Here is a 17,790-nt window from a genome sequence, read left to right on the forward strand (position 1 = left end):
TTAGCTTTGAACAATAAAATTTACATGTGAATAGCAATTAATGTCTATGTCAAATATCTGACATTTCTCAATGTCCAAGGATCACTGTGTTCAATATTGTATATGGAAGACAGCTTTTTTCTTAACATGGTTAAATGAGCAATAATCTCCAGAAAGTTATTTGTTATATAATTTCAACGTAAGATGAAATACAGATTTATTTCTGTAAAAGTTCTAAAATATAGAAAGACTTGAGACAGACTGATATAAATGTATTTACAGGGTCGATTCACACAGAGCTTCTAGCATCCGTTTGACAGGAATCTGAGATCCCCAACACACGTGTGCTCCCTGAACTCAAGATTTTTTGCTGATCTCTGGTTGGCATTGAGCCAACTGACAGGGAACCGACATGAAGCTGAGACCCATTACCAGAATCTGAAGTTGACTCAACAATGTCAGTTCCATGTTGGGTTGGCACACTTTGCCAGCCAGAGATTGATTAAAAAATCCTACATTCACACAGCAAAGATCTCAGATTCCTGTCAAACCAACACTAGAACCCTTGTATGAACTGGCCCATTATATGTTTTAACAGACTGCCTATCACTTGATGGGCTATGTAGAGGTTAGCCAGGAGGAGGCTCTTGTCCTGCAAGCAATGGGTCACACCTTGAGATGCCATGACAATGCCACAGGGCAATCAAGAAGGAGAGCCAAGTCAATCCAATCTTGCTTCTTGGTTGCTGCCTCATGATGGTAGTAGTGTTGCAGCTGAGAATGGCCCATAATACCATGGAAAGGGCCTTTCTCTGCCCTTATTCTCATGACCATTTGTCACCTTGAGAAGTAGGCATAATTTTTGCCACTATTTAAACAATATTTATTTAGATCTTTCCACATACAAATTAACACTGTGTGTGTGTGTTTTGCTTTATATACATATATGATTTCTCTTTAAAAAGATTTCATTAAGCCACAAGTAAAAGAGATTATTGCTACAGAAGAAATGCCTGATCCAATTGAAAATCCAGTTGTGGAAGATTGAGACAGCTGGCAAACTACAGTGATCATGGGAACGTTCACAGTAGCAGAGATTGCACACATCAGTCAATTCTTGAGACTCATGAAGAGAAGCTGGTGCAGAAAAGTATCTATGTGAAAATATGCTGCACATGGATCACTATTGCGATACTGCTCTTATTATGAAATGAGTTATGTTATTGGGGTATTATGCTATGCCATGCCAGTGTACTGTATCTATGGTGTAATACAAATGCACTTTCTCATTTAACATCTCCACTGCATGCTACATTATATATTTTGATATATTTTCACTTCATATCACCGGTTTGAACTCAAAGAATAAGGGATACAAAATAGGAAATTTTTATGGAAATAACTTCAGGTGGTGTGAGAGTTCCATTTTACTGATAGGACTACATGTAATGCAAAATTCCACACACTCCCACACAAATAGAATCTATATATATAATTCTCCTGGGTGTGCCTTGGAATGTGCGTCCCAGCACCCAGCTGATTGGCTGGGCAGCAGACGCGCCTGATTGACTGAGGTGCACCCAGGAGGATTGGTCACCGCAGCAGTGGCAGGCCTGGCTGCAGAGGCCAGAGGCAGTGGTGGGCCCAGCCCAGCTGCAGAGGCAAGGCCCGGGGGGGAGAAAGGGGGGGCAGAAGTGGCGGTGGGGAGGAGAGGCGGCTGAGCCTGGAAGTGGAGACTGGGCAGAAGGGGGGGGGGGAGGAAACCGATGGCCTCAAAGAGTGCACAGATGCGCTGCGCGGGGTTGGCTAGTACCCCTAATAAAGTACATCACCTTGCTAATTTTATATCTCCTAATTTAATTTCATTCATTAATGTAGTTGTTTGCTTCCAAGTACATGAAATGTCTTTCTGCACTGTGTAAGTCACTGTGAATGATAGAAACCATATGTTAAATCCCATCAGGTAGCAATACATCTACCACTTTTCAGAAACATATTGATGCAGCAATGGACTTGTTTAATATTAAATTCATTCCCACATGTCAAACTTAAAATATAATTGCAATTATTTATATTAACTTATTATTATTAGTTTATTATGATATATAAAATCATACCAGACCAGACACTGGGGCAACTTAATATATAGTGGTTGACCTGAAAAGAAAAATTACTCAAAGTAGCCCCATTGAAGTTAAAAGGACAAGTTACTTGTCATTTTATTTCATCGGGGCTACTTTGAATAACTTTCTTCATGTCAGCTACTATAAACAAACACACTTTTAACAATCTCTAAATATATGTATTTAATGGTCAGATTGAAGGTGGAATGAGAGAAAACTTTCTGCTTTCCAAATAGCTTGACAGACAATAATGATTCTGCTCTTTAAATAATCTTTGGTATTCTCAGGCACATTTATGTGTAGCTGGAAACAACCTTCTCTGATGAAAGCCAGTTATTGTACTAGCTGTCAGCAAAGATTTTTCTGCCTTCTGCCTTCAGCTAGTTAGTGGCTGTGTTTTGTGTCGATGTCCTAATAGGATCTAGCTTAAGAACAAGTTTTGAGAACACAGATTTACCCTTCCCCCATTACCCGCCAAATAAGCCAAAAAGGAGATTCAGTTAACTCTAAAAGCTCTTTCTGCTTTGAACAGACCATGACTGAGACAAAACATTTCATGGAACCATGGACTACTGTGTTTGTCTGCCAGTATTTAAACAGATCTAAGTCCCCAATGAAGCGTGAAAGAGGAGCCATATAATGAAGTGCTATGTGTACAAAAATATTATATTCAAAAACAGCCTGGTCACTGTAGGATGTGATGGGTCTTAGTTCAGTGGTGGAGCATATTTTTGTACATACAAGACCCACCCTGCAATACACGCACTATTACCTATGAGTAGGAGCAATTAAACACTATGGTACTTACTTCCAAGTAAGCATGCAAAGCATTGGCCTGCCAGACTGCCTGGGACTCTTACACATGGTATCTTCTGTGTTTGGAGACATGTTGGCCAGGAAATGGAGTAGAATAAAAATTATGGTATATAGTAAGGGATCTCAGGAAACATTGTTGAGAAATAATCCGAATAAAGTGGATTTGAGGCTTGTTGCCAGAAAGGTTGTCAGTTGGCCAGAAGGGCCACTGTTGTGACTGTAGACTATTTTAAATATTACATATGAGTAGGTGAGGCCTGTCATCGGGCAATCGAAGTAATTTTGGGTAGATTACACATATAGGAAACTTCAAGAAGTTAAATATATGCAATAAAAATTGTATTAATGTGCTGCAAAAGGAAAGCAAAAGAACAGTTTGAAATTTGTAAGATTTCAACTTCAAATATTATTCATTGTATTGATTAATTACCATATATGGTGGATTTGAATAATAGAAAATTTGAATCTGAGAAAGCTCTTCTGTTTCTCTTGGGCATGAGGTTTGTGAATTATTGATCTGATTACTAAGCATTAAAAATTTGTTGAACAATAAGTTAAAATATGATCATGATCTTCAGTGCTTTTGCATTAAATACAAAAAATGTTTAACCCATTCAGCAAACATATTCTGGTTTAAAAAGGAGTGCATTCCACTAATTTCAGTGGCAGGACTGTGTATGTAGAATTTGGTATCTGTAGGTCATTGGGAAGTTTGACTTTATTTTGCACAGACAAATTCTTCAAAATCTATAATAGATTTCCTATATTGAAACCACTACCATGTAGGAAAAAGCAGAAATTGTGTATGTAGATTGCCCTGTGATGATCATACTCCTGTATGTATCTGTAGGTCATTGGGAAGTTTGACTTTATTTTGCACAGACAAATTCTTCAAAATCTATAATAGATTTCCTATATTGAAACCACTACCATGTAGGAAAAAGCAGAAATTGTGTATGTAGATTGCCCTGTGATGATCATACTCCTGTATGTGTGATCACCACACACTATCTGTATTTCATGCTTTTCTACATGTAAAAGTTTTTAATGGACTTTATTGTAAGTGCTCTTAGTGAAAGATATTTTGCTTATTATTTATTATAATTAACTGCCCTGAGCCATTTTGGAAGGGCATTTTGGAAGAGCCATTTTGATTTACAAATCAAATCAATCAATCAATCATCATCATCATCATAATTAATAATAATCATTGTTTACATTTATATCCCCTCTTCCTCCAAGCAGCCCAGAGCAGTGTACATTGTTATGTTTATCCTCACAACAACCCTGTAAGTTAGGTTAGACTCTTGTTGCTCATGCAATGGGGAGGGACAATTTCCCCCGTTTTCACTGATCCCCCCTCTTCCTGCTTCAGCCCCTCATGCTACATGTCATTCTTCTCTAGGCAAGATCCTCAACCCTCAGGAGCAGTTTTTTGGCACATATGTCTGTAGAGGGAAGAGGAAATCAGCAAAAATCACCCCTATCCCTTGCACAAGCAGAAACTTTTCCACTTGCACTACAAGCACTTAGGATACAGCTATATATGTAAGGTATGTGTAAGAACCGAAGTAACTGTTAAATGGAAAGTAGCCCTTTCCTATCCAATTCAAATTGGTAGTTGCTTTTGAAATCTATAGCAGTTTGGATATATTTACGCAGTATTAGTCAATCCACTTTTGTGACTGTTGCTTGCTTTGCCAAATGGAAGAAAGTTGTATTTTCAGTACAGATTTACAACCTGTACTGTAGGGATGTGCACAAACTGGTTTGGTACCTAATTTGGGAGGGGCTGAACCAGCTTGGGCACCCACAGCCAACTGCAAAATTCAGGTCCTAAAAATCCAGGTCCTTGGGCGTCCCAGTTCAGTGGGGCGGGGAGCGGATCCCTTAAGAAGCAGGCAAGCAGTTCCTTATCTGCTCTTACCTTCTCACTTTTTCCTTACCTGCCGTCCTGCTGCTTTTCTGGGCACGGTGCTTGCTCTAGCAAAGGACAGTGTTGGCATGCACATGGCTGCCGCGCATGCCATGTGTGTGCCAGTGCCGTGTGTGCAGGCTGCAAAAAACAGCATCCCAGCCATGCGCAATCTTTGCTAGAGCAAGTGCCTGGAAAAGTGGTGGGGCAATAGTGGAGCAGGTAAGGATCTGCTTCTTAAGGGAACCACTCCCCACCCTGCCCACACCTGCACCATTCATGCACATCCCTACTCTGTTGTGCACAAGTAAAGTCTTAGCTTAAAATTTATTGGCAATCTGATCCTAAATATATTACTATATTATTTGAAATAATATTCTCTTGATTTCAGTGCATGTTACTTCAAAGAAAATGTGCTTCAGATTGCAATTTAAGCCTCTTTGACCACAGCCTCAGAACACTTGGGGTGAAAGCAGTATTTTGGGAACTAGTAGTACACTTGATTTGTCATGGTTTTGTCACACAATATTTGTCAAGACATTTCTTTGAGTATCTTTGCTAACACACAGCTCAGTTCTATACAGAGTTAAGCCCATGGGAATACATCCTAATTTTAGACACATAGAAAGGATTGCAAAAATGATATATAATTGTGTGCTTGCCAAGATTTCACATAGCATGTTTTTTACATTATGGCTGTTATGCATCATTAAATACCAAGAAACTGAGATGTAATTAAAAACAAATATTCAAATAGAGCATCTATGCCATATGGATTTAAATTTTTTTTAAAAAAAGCAATGTTCTAAAATAAACCCAAATCTTCTGAAGTATCATAAAATAGAGTTGTAAGGTGCCTGTCAAATCCAAATACTAAAACCTCATGAGTCAGGTCTAAAGTCTTGAGATAGCTTAAAACAATATGTTTTAAAATATCCATCATTTTAGCTTGTTTTATAGTCTACATTTTGGTACAGGGCTGTAATACTGAAAGTGGTCCATTGGCACAAGCCCCAGAAACACAAGACAGGCATTACTGCAGCATTTGAGAGAGTTGGTTGGCCATTTCCCAGTAAATAAAAGCTGAAATTCCCATGCATTCATATTATATAAATAGCTTATCAGCATCAAGCAGGATGATTTAGTTATTCATTCTGCATGCTTAATGTGTGTATAGACCCTATAATGCAATATCTGCAAGCTGACTGAAGCCATAGGTATGATAAGATGAACTCCCACTTTCTGCCCATGTACGTATGTATGCATGCATGCTTGTATGTATGTATTAAACCCCCTTTTCATTAAAGCTCAAAAGAGCTGCTCATTTTAAAATCTCTGCAATCATATAAATACAAACAATGGGTTTTTAAAAATTATTATTGTAGGAGTAGAGTACCACTAGTATTATAACTTAACTTCATAGTGTTTTAAATGACCATTGTCAACACTGGTCTGGATCCAAAGAACTACATGATTAGTTCTGCATGCCCAAGGGAGAATTGGGCTTGCATTTCTTTAAGAACAGTCTTCCCCTCCACAATGCTGCATGAGAAACCTCTTTTGAAACCAAGGAAAAGCTGTTTGTAATATATATAGCATGAGGATCTGCTACTTAAAAGGAAGAAGTCAAATATTCTCTTGGACATGCCTAAGTTGCTCTTTGGATGCAATCTAGTATTGTATGTTGATTGTGACACAGGCCAGCTGGAAACTGTCTTGTTTTTGTTTTTAGGACCTGGATTTTGCAGTCCTCTTCCTTCACTAAGAAAGAACTCTTAAGCATGCTGTTTTCCTTCAATCTTCCTTTAAAAGAACAAAACCAAATGATCTGGAATATAAATTATTTACCACTAAGGGCTGCGATGAGGATGAAAGGAGATAATTTTTAAATACTCTGAACTCTGTGCAATAAATACAGTATATAATCAATAACATGTTTTCTTATTAGATTAATCCACCTAACAGATAAAATAGATCAGAAATCTGCTTTGGGCTGAGGTGGATGAATCTAATAAGGGATCTCTCCAAACTGGGGGAGTAGGCGACAAAGTGGCAAATGCGGTTCACTGTTGGCAAGTGCAAGCTGATGCACATTGGGATGAAAACCCTAACTTCAAGTATACACTGATGGGATCTGAGCTGTCGGTGACTGACCAGGATTGGGATCTTGGGTCGTGGTGGACAGCTCGTTGAAAGTGTTGACACAATGTGTGGCAGCTGTGAAAAAGGCCAATTCCATGCTAGGGATCATTAGGAAGGGGATTGAAAATAAAACGACTAATATTATAATGCCCTTATTAAAAAAACTATGATGTGACCACACTTGGAGTACTGCGTACAATTCTGGTCACCACATCTTAAAAAGGACATAGTTGAACCGGAAAAGGTGCAGAAGAGGGCTACCAAGATGATCAGGGGCCTAGAGCACCTTTCTTATGAGCCAAGACTACAACACCTGGGGCTTTTTAGTTTAGAAAAAAGATGACTGCGGGGAGACATGATAGAGGTCTATAAAACCAGGCATGGTGTGGAGAAAGTGGATAGAGAGAAAATTTTCTCCCTCTCCCATAACACTAGAACCAGGGGTCATCCCATGAAATTGATTGCCAGGAAATCTAGGACCAACAAACGGAAGTACCTTTTCACACAACGCATAATCCACTTGTGGAATTCTCTGCCACAAGATGTGGTGACGGCCAACAACCTGGATGGCTTTAAGAAGGGTTTGGATAACTTCATGGAAGAGAGGTCTATCAACAGCTACTAGTCGGAGGGCTGTGGACCACCTCCAGCCTCAAAGGCAGGATGCCTCTGAGTACCAGTTGCAGGGGAGTGACAGCAGGAGGGAGGGCATGCCCTCAACTCCTATCTGGGCTTCTGGTGGCATCTGGTGGGCCACTGTGCGAAACAGGATGCTGGACTAGATGGGCCTTGGACCTGATCCAGCAGGGCTGTTCTTATGTTCTAAACCATGTACCTTTCCATCTCTAGTCTTATACTTTCCTGACCCTGAGTCTTGTTGTATCTGCAAAATAGGAAGTGTTATGTATTTTTGTCTCTTCAAGCTGTGCATCAGTGGCAGATGTCTTTGGCTCAATAATGTGTCTAGCACCATAATAATGCCTCAGCCACAATTTGTCCATCAGCTCAATGTATTGGGATTTCCTGCACATCAGATGGTCAGGAAGGGATACAACACTGTAATGGATACAGGGAGCTTTGATACAGCTCAAAGAAGAGGTTCTTCTGCATTTCTAAGGGCTGTTCAGATAACAGAAACTGTTATTCTGAGATAACCCCCTACTTCATTTAAATGAAGATTGCCAGGATATCAAACTACTATCCTGTTTCTCAGGAGACTCTATGTTTCTCTATGATACTGTGAACTCCATTCATCAAAAATAATAGCTCTGCTATCTCTTATCTCAGAATGAAGGAGAGATAAGTTAAGGGCCTTTGCTCTTATTGTGATGACTTTCTTTCTACCACTTCAGACTCTAAGGAAACAGGGAACATTTATATCTGCATTGGGATTATGGCAGCATATTCTTAAAGGATTGTGCAGTAAATAGGCAAGGCTATGTAAACATCACCAAGGACTTGAACCACATGTTATGTTCTAATACTATAAATCTAGTCTGTGTATCAGCATGTGTGTGGTTATGTGTGTATTCATGGAAATTACTTTATGGCAAATCATTTCAGCAGCTGATGCGGGGAAAGGGTGAGGCTGAGCATAATATAGACATGGCATATAATCATTCTGATAAGACAATGTACTTCTTAGCCATATTAACATAAACTTGAAACATGTTTACAAAGGCTGACTATTGTTTTTGCCTTCCAGCAAAATATAGCAAATAGCTCTAGTTTTGTTCAGTAGTGTTTCACCATAATTATTGCATATTTGCACAGTGCCATGAGATTTGCTTTCTAGTAAGATTGTGGACTATAACAAACTGAAATTCAGTCCACTTAATAAAATCACCCCACTTATAAATGATTTTAAACAGTTTGTGACTAATACACAAAACTGTTTCACAGTATACTGCAAGGTGATAACAGGAAGTCACCTCAATTTATGTGACACATTTATTTATGTGAAAAATAAACTGTAAGATGGAAGGGCTACAGTCCCTGCCCAGACAAGAAAATGTTTATTAGACAAGAAAAGGAGAGAGGGAGGATCAGAGCACAACAAATGACTCTCAGGTGCCAGGGGAAGATGAGGATGCAAGTTAAAGTTCAGTGACTTGAGAACGGCTTTGCTAAAGATGTGGTTTGTGAAGGAGGACAGTTTATGGACGTCACTTTAAATAGTGTGCATCATCTTACCATGCGGATGAGATATACTTTTTTCCATGTTGCCACCTATCTAAAGAATAATTTGAAAAATGGTTACAGTTGAATGAAGAAGATGCCCTGTATGAAGCTGCCACACAGAAAAGGCTGCTAGCATGAAGGAAGGCAGCCACCCCAAAGAGGAGTTTGACATGGCAACTGTTTCACATGGACTGGTCGCATCCGGAAAAGAAAGTAGCCTGACGAACAAGACGCAATGGGGGCATCTGACTATCCCTTCCAACATCCATTAATTTGTCCTGACATGCTTATGTGGCTGGTAGTCTTGTCTAGGCTTCTAATCAATTGATCTTTAGAGTTTCATTGTAAAGAAAGCAGACTACAAGTTTTGTTTGAACTCCAATTATAAAGGCTGTTAAACGATTTTGACAGAACACCACAATGTAGGGCATCCGCTCAATTTCTAAGCCAGGGGTTTGCAAACTTGGGTCCCTAGATGTTGTGGGACCCGCATCCCCTGCCACAATTGTAGAATGATTGTCCAGTGATGGGATTTGTAGTCCAGCAACCTCTGGCGATCCAAGTTTGAGAACCCCTGCCCTAAGCAATCATTTACAGCCCCCTTTTCCAACCACATCTCCGTGGAATCAGGATGTAACCGTGTGCAATGGAGCCTCAACGCAGCATTCTACATACTGTATACAAATGCAGAGAAGAGGAATAAACTTGACTATACCAAAATGCCAAATAACATAGTCAAAACTATAAAACACACGTGCAAGTATTTTAGCAGGGTTGTAGTTGCTTCTCTTTTTACCCTCTACGGGTATTTAGCAGAGACAGGGTCCCCTCCTCCTGGCATGTGAGAGCACGCATATAGGCCGAGGATGCGCAGAAGGCATGCCAGGCTGGAAGCCTTTCCACGTATGTGCCAAGTGGAACAGGACTGCGCTAAAGTACTCACACAGATTTTGGTATGTGCTGGGAATGTTAATAAGCACGTTATTCAAGGCAACAGCAAGGCTTCAACAGCAGAAGCAGCACAATGTAAACGCTGGCACCAGCCACGCAGGCTGGAGCGCAGGCAAGCCGCGGACACACAAAAAGACCAGCAAGGGTCTGTGAGCAACAGTTCCCGATGAACCTACAGCTTCCTTACAGGAAGGCAGAGAAGCTCCTCCTCCTTGCCGCCGCTACCACGGCCACTAATTAGCCCTTGTCAGTGTGAGTCGCCGCGGGCTGGAATGCTGGGCGCGCGCTCCGACGATTAACGTGGCCTCCCCCCCAGTCACGTGGCCCTCCCCCCCCCGCGTTCGTTGGTGGCTTGGCTTAGCAGAACAGAACCGTGAAGGGAGGAGGAGGAGGAGGAGCGGGAATTTCCGCTGAGCGCGCGCTTGCTTGCGTGCGTCACCTCGCCTCGCCTCCCCCTCCCCCGGAGACGCGCGCTGGCTGGCTGGCTGGGCTGGCTTCCCAGTCCATTCAACCGCCGCCTCGTCGAGGGTGACCGGTCGTCCTCCTCTCGGCGAGGACGCGCCTCTCTCCTGGTTCCATCTGGTGGAGGGAGAACAAGGTAAGAACTCCCTTTCTCGGAAAGCGGGGGGGGGCGCTTTGCTTTTCGCCTCCATCCCCTCCGCCCAGCTGTCTTGGAGGCGCCCCATCTTTCTCCTCCACCGGGTCCGGCCACGGGTGGCGAGGCTCCATCCTTCGTCCCTTTCCCCGCGCGCAGAAAATGCGCCCCCCGCTTGGCTCTAAGCAGCCCGTCTCGTGTCTTCCTTCAGCATCGCTGTGAGTCTGGGTACCTCGCGCCAGCCGACTAGCAGCGTCCTCTGAAGGTGTCTCTCTCCCGCAGCAGCCCCCACGCGCTCTGAGTGGATAGGAAGGGTCACTGGGGACTCGCTTCCTAGGAAGCATGCATTGGATCCGGCTGCGCGTCTCCCTTCTTTCCCTTTTAGTTTTCCTTCCCCCTCTCCCGTGCTTTTACCCTCTGGTAGGAGGAAACGTGCAAGAGAAATCGACAGCCTGCGACATGCGGAGAATTTCCCTTTCTCATTGGCTGGCCGAATATTTGGTTCTTCTCACGACCTTGTTTCACAGTGTGGAAAGTGGGGGAAGAGGAACAGACAGCGACCGGCTGTAAATATGTACTATGATGCCTTGGGGGGAGGGGGCGTGTCCTTTCAGCGATGATGTGCTTTCATCTATTTGTATGTGGCTGCATTCACTGTACTGGTTCTTCAATTTGTATCTTCTCGAAACTAGCTATTAACATAAATGAAGCTTCGGTTTGTTTTGTAGCCGTTTCTGTGCACAATCCTGTTTAAATTCCATTGGCTTCAACGTGACTGATTGCATCTTCAGCCCACAAGAAAGGGGAAACCTTTTGTGTGTGGCCTTTTGTTTTTTTCTTGCATTCCTATAACTTGAGTTTTTTGAGTGCCTAAGTTTTATTATAAGTGTGTACTCAAGAACTGTTTCCAGGGCCCCTGTTTGACCTTTGTTTTGGGCCTTCCCTTGTTCTTTTTGGGACCCATTTAGAGGGTCCTGATTAATTCCTTCTCCATTCTTTTGTGTATTAAAATGATTTATTTTTTGGACTTACTTTGAACTGTTGGTCTCACTGTTGTCAACTCAGGCAGCAATTATGCTATGCAAACTCTTTAAAAAGAAATCTTAAAAACTGTATGCATTCAAAGTTCACAGCAATTTTCTTTGTAAAGTATGGTACAAGTTTCAGTCTGAACTACACAAGTATTCAGATTACTCATCTGTTTCTTTTGCAATTGCTATGTTGTTAGAACTGGACCAGATTAATCAGTTTGCTCGGGTACTGGGGAATTTGATGTTTGTATTTGTTGAATTACATCTGATAATAGCAATTATAGTTGTGTTTGTGTGTGCGCGCACACATGCTCACGTGTATGCCTGAGCCTCAGTGACTCACAGGAGCATTGGAATTGGTGGGTACTTCCCAGTGAGGAAGATACCTTAAATGTGGTAAATGTATAGTCAGACTCTTTGATTACTAGAAACATTTGAATGTGAGATTTTTCTTATGTCTCATAAATATATAATGTTGTAAAAATATTATATAAATATTCTTCATATTCGTATACATTTCTCTCTCAAAATAGGGGACTCAAAATTGGTTAACATGCGGTTGACATGGTTTCTGCTTTAGGCCACCAGTAAGCTGAAATTTGGCATATGAAGCCCCATATTACTAAAGAAATCTAAGATACATAGACATTATTTATTTATTTATTTAACATATTTGTATACCACCCAAAATGCAAGTCTCTGGGTGGTTTACAACAAAACAATAAAACAAGTAAAAAGGTTAAAACATAACAACTTAAAACATTAAAACTTTTAACAACCATCAAACTATTAAATGGTGAACAAATGTGTGTTGACTGCTTATTTATTTATTTATTTAACATATTTTTATACCATCCAAAACTTAAGTCTCTGGGCGGTCTTTAGAAGTTGTAAGAGATGGTGAGGCTCTTATTTCAGCAAGGAGTATATTCCAAAGCCTCAGGGCAGCAATGGAGAAAGCCCATCCCCGAGTAGCCACCAGATGAGCCGGTGGCAACTGCAGATGAACCTCTCCTGATGATCTCAGTGGGCGGAGTCATTCATAGCAAAGAAGACTTTAAGGCTCTCCATATGAGCAGTGTGGAGAGCCTAAGAGGGTTCTCCAGGGAGAGTGAGCTTGACCCACAGATGAGAGTGAGCTCTCTCCACTGATGAGTAGGCAGCTTGCCCTGGGCAGCTGGATCAGCCACCCACACAATTACCAGCTCCGTCATGGAGCTGGTTGGGGCGGTGGGGATCAGGAGCCTCCTGGCCCCTAGAAGTCTCAGCATGCCCCACACATCTGTGTGGGGCATTCTGGGGAGCCCCCACCACTGGGAGGCTTGTTGTAGCCTACCGGGGCTACTCATGAATTGCCATGAAGGCGCAGCATGGTGACACACGATGGAAAAAAATGGAGCTAGTGGAGCATGCACTCTGCTAACCTCATTTCAGGGAGGGCAGTTAAGTGGGCTTGCTGCCGGGAGCTGCACATCTGGTGGTTCTCACATGCGATGGAAACTGGGCTGGGTTCCCTTAGCCCAGTTTCCACCACGTGAGAGAATATACTCAGGTCCCAAGCTGTTTAGGGCTTTATAGGGTTACTAGCTGAGCCAGGCGCAGAGCATCTGTACCTCTAATTCTCCCCCATTCCCAGCCCCCATGGTTCCCCACCCCCACCGGTATTCCTACCTCTGGTGCTCCTGCTTTGAGACTAGCAGGTGGGCCAGAGAGGGAGGCTGAGCCACCCGCCCACCTGCCACCACCATCTTCTCCCCCCCCCCACCGCCGAGCTCCTGCCCTTTGGCCGGGAGGTGTGCCGGAGAGGGAGGCTGTGCCACCCTCTCTGCCGCCCACCCACTGCCATTCCCGCTGGCACCCCTGCCTTTTGGCCAGCAGGCAGGCCGGAGAGGGAGGCTGCTCCACCCTCTCTGCTGGCCGCTGCCGCCATCACCATTTTCTTCCCCGTCCACATGGCTAATTGGCAGCTGCTCATGAACTCTCATGAGAGCTGCCACACATGGGATTAGCCATTGGCATGTCTTAGAGAAATATATAGATAACCAAGACCTTGTATTTTGCCCAGAAATGTATCGGCAACCAGTGTAGATCTTTTAATATAGATATGGTCTCTCTGAGATGACCCAGAGACCAACCTGGCTGCCTCATTCTGGACCAACTTCAGTTTCCGGACTACGTACAAAGGCAGCCCCACATAGAGGACATTGCAGTAGTCAAGCCTGGAGGTGACCAGTAGATTTACTACTGTTCTGAGGTCATTTATCTCAAACGGGTGCAACTGGTGTACCAGCTGAAGCTGATAAAAGGCACTTCTGGTGTCTTCAACCTGGGACACCAGAGAGAGGTTTGTGTCCAGAAGCACCCCCCAGACTGCGTACCTGTTCCTTCTGGGGAAGTGTGACCCCATCCAGAACAGGCAGATGAAAACCATCTCCTGAGTTCCGACCCCTCATAAGAAGTACCTCTGTCTTATCTGGATTCAGTCTCAGTTTATCTCTCATCCAGCCCATCACCGCCTCCAGGCAGGTATTTAGGGAGATTATGCCTTCTCCTGATGATGTTGACATGGAGAAAAAGATTTGGGTGTCATCAGCATACTGATAACACCCTGCACCAAATCTCCTGCTGATCTCTCCCAGTGGTTTCATGTATATGTTAAACGACATCGGAGACAATATGGAGCCCTGAGGGACACTATACCAAAGTTCAGATTTTGAAAAATAGTCCCCAAGGGACACCATCTGGAATCTGCCTGAGAGGTAGGAGCAGAACCATGCAAAGCAGTGCCTCCCACCCCCAACCCCCTCAGACATTCCAGAAGGATACTATGGTTGATAGTATTGAAAGCCTCCAAGAGGACCAACAGAGTCACACTTCCTTTGTCAATTCCCAATTGGAGATCATCCATCAGGCTGACCAAGGCAGTCTCCACCCCATAGCCCATCCAAAAGTCAGTCTGAAATGGGTCTAGATAATCAGTTTTGTCCAAGACTGCCTGGAGTTGGGAGGCCACTACCTTCTTAGTTACTTTGCCCAACAAGGGAAGGTTGGAGAAAGGCCTATAGTTGTTTAATTCTGAGGGATCCAATGTAGGCTTCTTCAAAAGAGGTCTAATAATTGCCTCCTTAAGGCAAGGAGACATCCTGTCCTCCCTCAGAGAAGCATTTATGATCTCTACTAGGCCTTCTACAACAACCCCACTGCCAGATAGTATAAGCCATGTCAGGCAAGGGTCAAGAGAACAGTTGGTAGGCCACACCACTCCCAAGCAGGTTGTCCACATCCTCACGAATCACAAACTGTAACTGATTCAGCCTGGCCATATAAGAGGAGTCACTGGACATCTCCAATTCAGACACTGTGGTAATTGTTGGCTCTAAATCCAAGTTGGCCCGAATATGAGATATTTTATCCACAAAACTCATTAACACATCACAGTGGGTAATAGATGGTTCCAAGTTCTGATTCAAGAGAGGTTCAGACTATCCTTTTGCCCAATTGGTCTTAGGAACATAGGAAGCTGCCATATACTGAGTCAGACCATTGGTCTATCTAGCTCAGTATTGCCTTCACAGACTGGCAGCGGCTTCTCCAAGGTTGCAGGCAGAGATCTCTCTCAGCCCTATCTTGGAGAAGCCAGGGAGGGAACTTGGAACCTTCTGCTCTTCTCAGAGTGGCTCCATCCCCTGAGGGGAATATCTTGCAGTGCTCACACATCAAGTCTCCCATTTAGATGTAACCAGGGCAGACCCTGCTTAGCTAAGGGGACAAGTCATGCTTGCTACCACAAGACCAGCTCTCTCTCTTGCCCCCCCCAACCCTACACGATTATTACCAATCTAGCTGGATTCAGACAATTGAGACAAAAATAGCTACTCTTGGCCTTTCCCCCTTGTCCTTGCTCAGCATCTGCTATGATCAGGCAAAAGCAACCATCAAGCAGCACATTATAGACATTGTGCACCAAACTGATCTCAGCAAGGTCTCAAAATTCCATATCAGTGACGGGCTTAGATATTTGGCTTTTCCAGCAGCATACCTCACCCAACTGGAGGTTCCAAAGCACAGAAAGGTGTTCATTTTGGCTCGCTGTCATGGCCTCCTTTCAGCGGTGCTAGAAGGCCGTTATAGAAGGACCCCATTTGCAGAGCAACTATGCCCCATGGCCTAGGGCAGATCAAAACTACTGGGCATGTTCTCCTCTACTGCTTGTTCTATAGAGACATTCGTGCCTCCCTCATCCTTCCATTGCTAAGCAAATATCCAGGTCATCCAAGCCAATTCTACAGCTCCTTGCTACTCTCTGACTAAGCCTGCCATCACTTATAGTGTCACCAGGTACTGTGTGGCTGCGATTAGCATTCGTCGGCAGATGACAGGCAGTGAGTCCTATTAGCCTTAATCTGACCCTCTGTGACTCTGGGCAGGCCCTGCAATTGCTCACACGCCTCCCTTTTTACTGTTCCTTATAACTTTTAATCTGGCCATTTTCTAGTTTTATTATTCAGGCTTTTATGTATTTCTGTCTTCTCATGTCTTTTAACTTTATTACATCCATTTTTATGCCCCCCCTTTAATGCCTTTCATACATTTTAATGACTTTTACTATTTCTCAGGCTTTTAGGCCCTCATGCTTTTGGTGTATTATCTACTATTTTTAGTCCTTTTAGTATTAATATGTACCATTTTATATGTAATCATCTTTTATCTACTCTCACCTTTAACATGTAATCACCCTTATACTTTATGCTGGTCTATGACTGTAATAAAGATCGATTGATTGATTGATTGATTCAAGAGAGGGGCACTTATTAGCCCTCCCACAACCCTGAACAACTCTGCTGGACATGAACTTGCAGATTCAATATGGGCTGAAAAGAATTGCTTTTTTGCCACCGATATTGCCAGAACATAGATCTTCAAATGTTCTCTATGCTGTAATCTGTTGTATTCGAGTCGAGTCTTCCTCCACTTGTGCTCCAGTTGTCTACCTCGCTGCTTGGATCAAGTCAATAGGGGCTTGGATTCAGCCCCTGTAGTTCTTCTGTATACCAACAGGCCAATTTTGAAGTGGGGTGGAGAGGACGCTTAGGAGCGATCATGTCTACTGCCCTGGTGAGTTTGCTGTTCCAATTCTCCACCAGGGCATCAACAGGATCACCTGCAGAACCAACACTAAATCCCTCCAAGACTTCTTAGAACCCTACTGGATCCAATAACCTCCTCAGGTGGACCATTCTGTTGGGCCCCTCACCCCTGCGAAGATTGGGTGTGACTGCGAGTCCAACCTTAACCAGATGGTGGTCCATCCATGACAATGGGGAAATCACAGGAGTGATTCACAGGAAATCACCCATGGGACACCACCCTAATTAGAGTGAAAGTCCAGATCAAGCATTTGACCAGCAATGTGAGTTGGTCCCGAGACCCCTTGGGATAGGCCCATAGTTGTCATGGCCGCTATGAACTCCCGAGCCGCCCTGGACAGATTGATCCCAAAGTAGACATTGAAGTCCTCCAGCACCACAAGCCTGGGTGACTCCATCACCAAACACAAGACCAAGTCCGTCAGCTCAGTTAGGGACTCCATTGGGCAGCGGGGTGATCGGTACACCAACAGAAGTCCTAGTCTATCCCTGGACCCCATATTTAGGTACACACAGTCAATATGGGCAGACACTCCAACAGGGATTCTGGTCAGGAGATGTAATTCTTATAAGCCAGAGGGACACTGTACTTTAGGAGTTTTACTGATAGCTAATTTTTTTCTAGGCTACATTCATTGTGCTAGTACTTACCTTTAAAGTCCTTTACAGTTTGGAAACTGTAAAATTTGGATACAGGTTGAATATTGTAAAGTAAACTATACAGCAGGATACTTGAGGTTACACATCCTTCATGTTCCTTGTCAAATGTTTAAAATTGGCAGTTCCATCAGTTACATTGGTGCGGAGTGATTATTTTTGGTTGTAGCTCCTGAACTTTGGAATATTCCCAACACAGTGTGACAAATCTGGGTGGGGGGTCCTCTTCCTTTTTCAAAAGGGTTTTTTATAA

At 43.2% G+C, this 17,790-nt stretch overlaps 2 protein-coding genes across 5 annotated transcripts in view; both read left to right on the forward strand.

The window, feature by feature from the left end:
- MYOM1 (myomesin 1) overlaps positions 1-6,209 on the forward strand; it is a 110,419-nt gene extending 104,210 nt beyond the window's left edge. For 2 of the 3 annotated variants that reach the window (XM_053243328.1, XM_053243331.1), the window contains one exon: positions 4,324-6,209. In XM_053243328.1, the coding sequence (XP_053099303.1) occupies positions 4,324-4,451 (128 nt within the window). In that variant the 3' untranslated portion in view covers positions 4,452-6,209. Of the gene's footprint in view, positions 1-944; positions 3,971-4,323 lie in introns of those variants that run through there. The other variant, XM_053243329.1, reaches the window with a different exon arrangement.
- Positions 6,210-10,321: 4,112 nt separating this feature from the next.
- The window catches only part of LPIN2 (lipin 2), a 76,490-nt gene continuing 69,021 nt past the window's right edge, over positions 10,322-17,790 (forward strand). The window contains exon 1 of one of the 2 annotated variants that reach the window (XM_053243339.1): positions 10,322-10,705. The gene's annotated coding sequence lies outside the window, so the exon portion shown is untranslated. The remainder of the gene's footprint in view (positions 10,706-17,790) is intronic. The other variant, XM_053243338.1, reaches the window with a different exon arrangement.

Source organism: Hemicordylus capensis, chromosome 4, assembly GCF_027244095.1.
Source record: "Hemicordylus capensis ecotype Gifberg chromosome 4, rHemCap1.1.pri, whole genome shotgun sequence".
In the NCBI taxonomy this organism is placed as follows: domain Eukaryota; kingdom Metazoa; phylum Chordata; class Lepidosauria; order Squamata; family Cordylidae; genus Hemicordylus; species Hemicordylus capensis.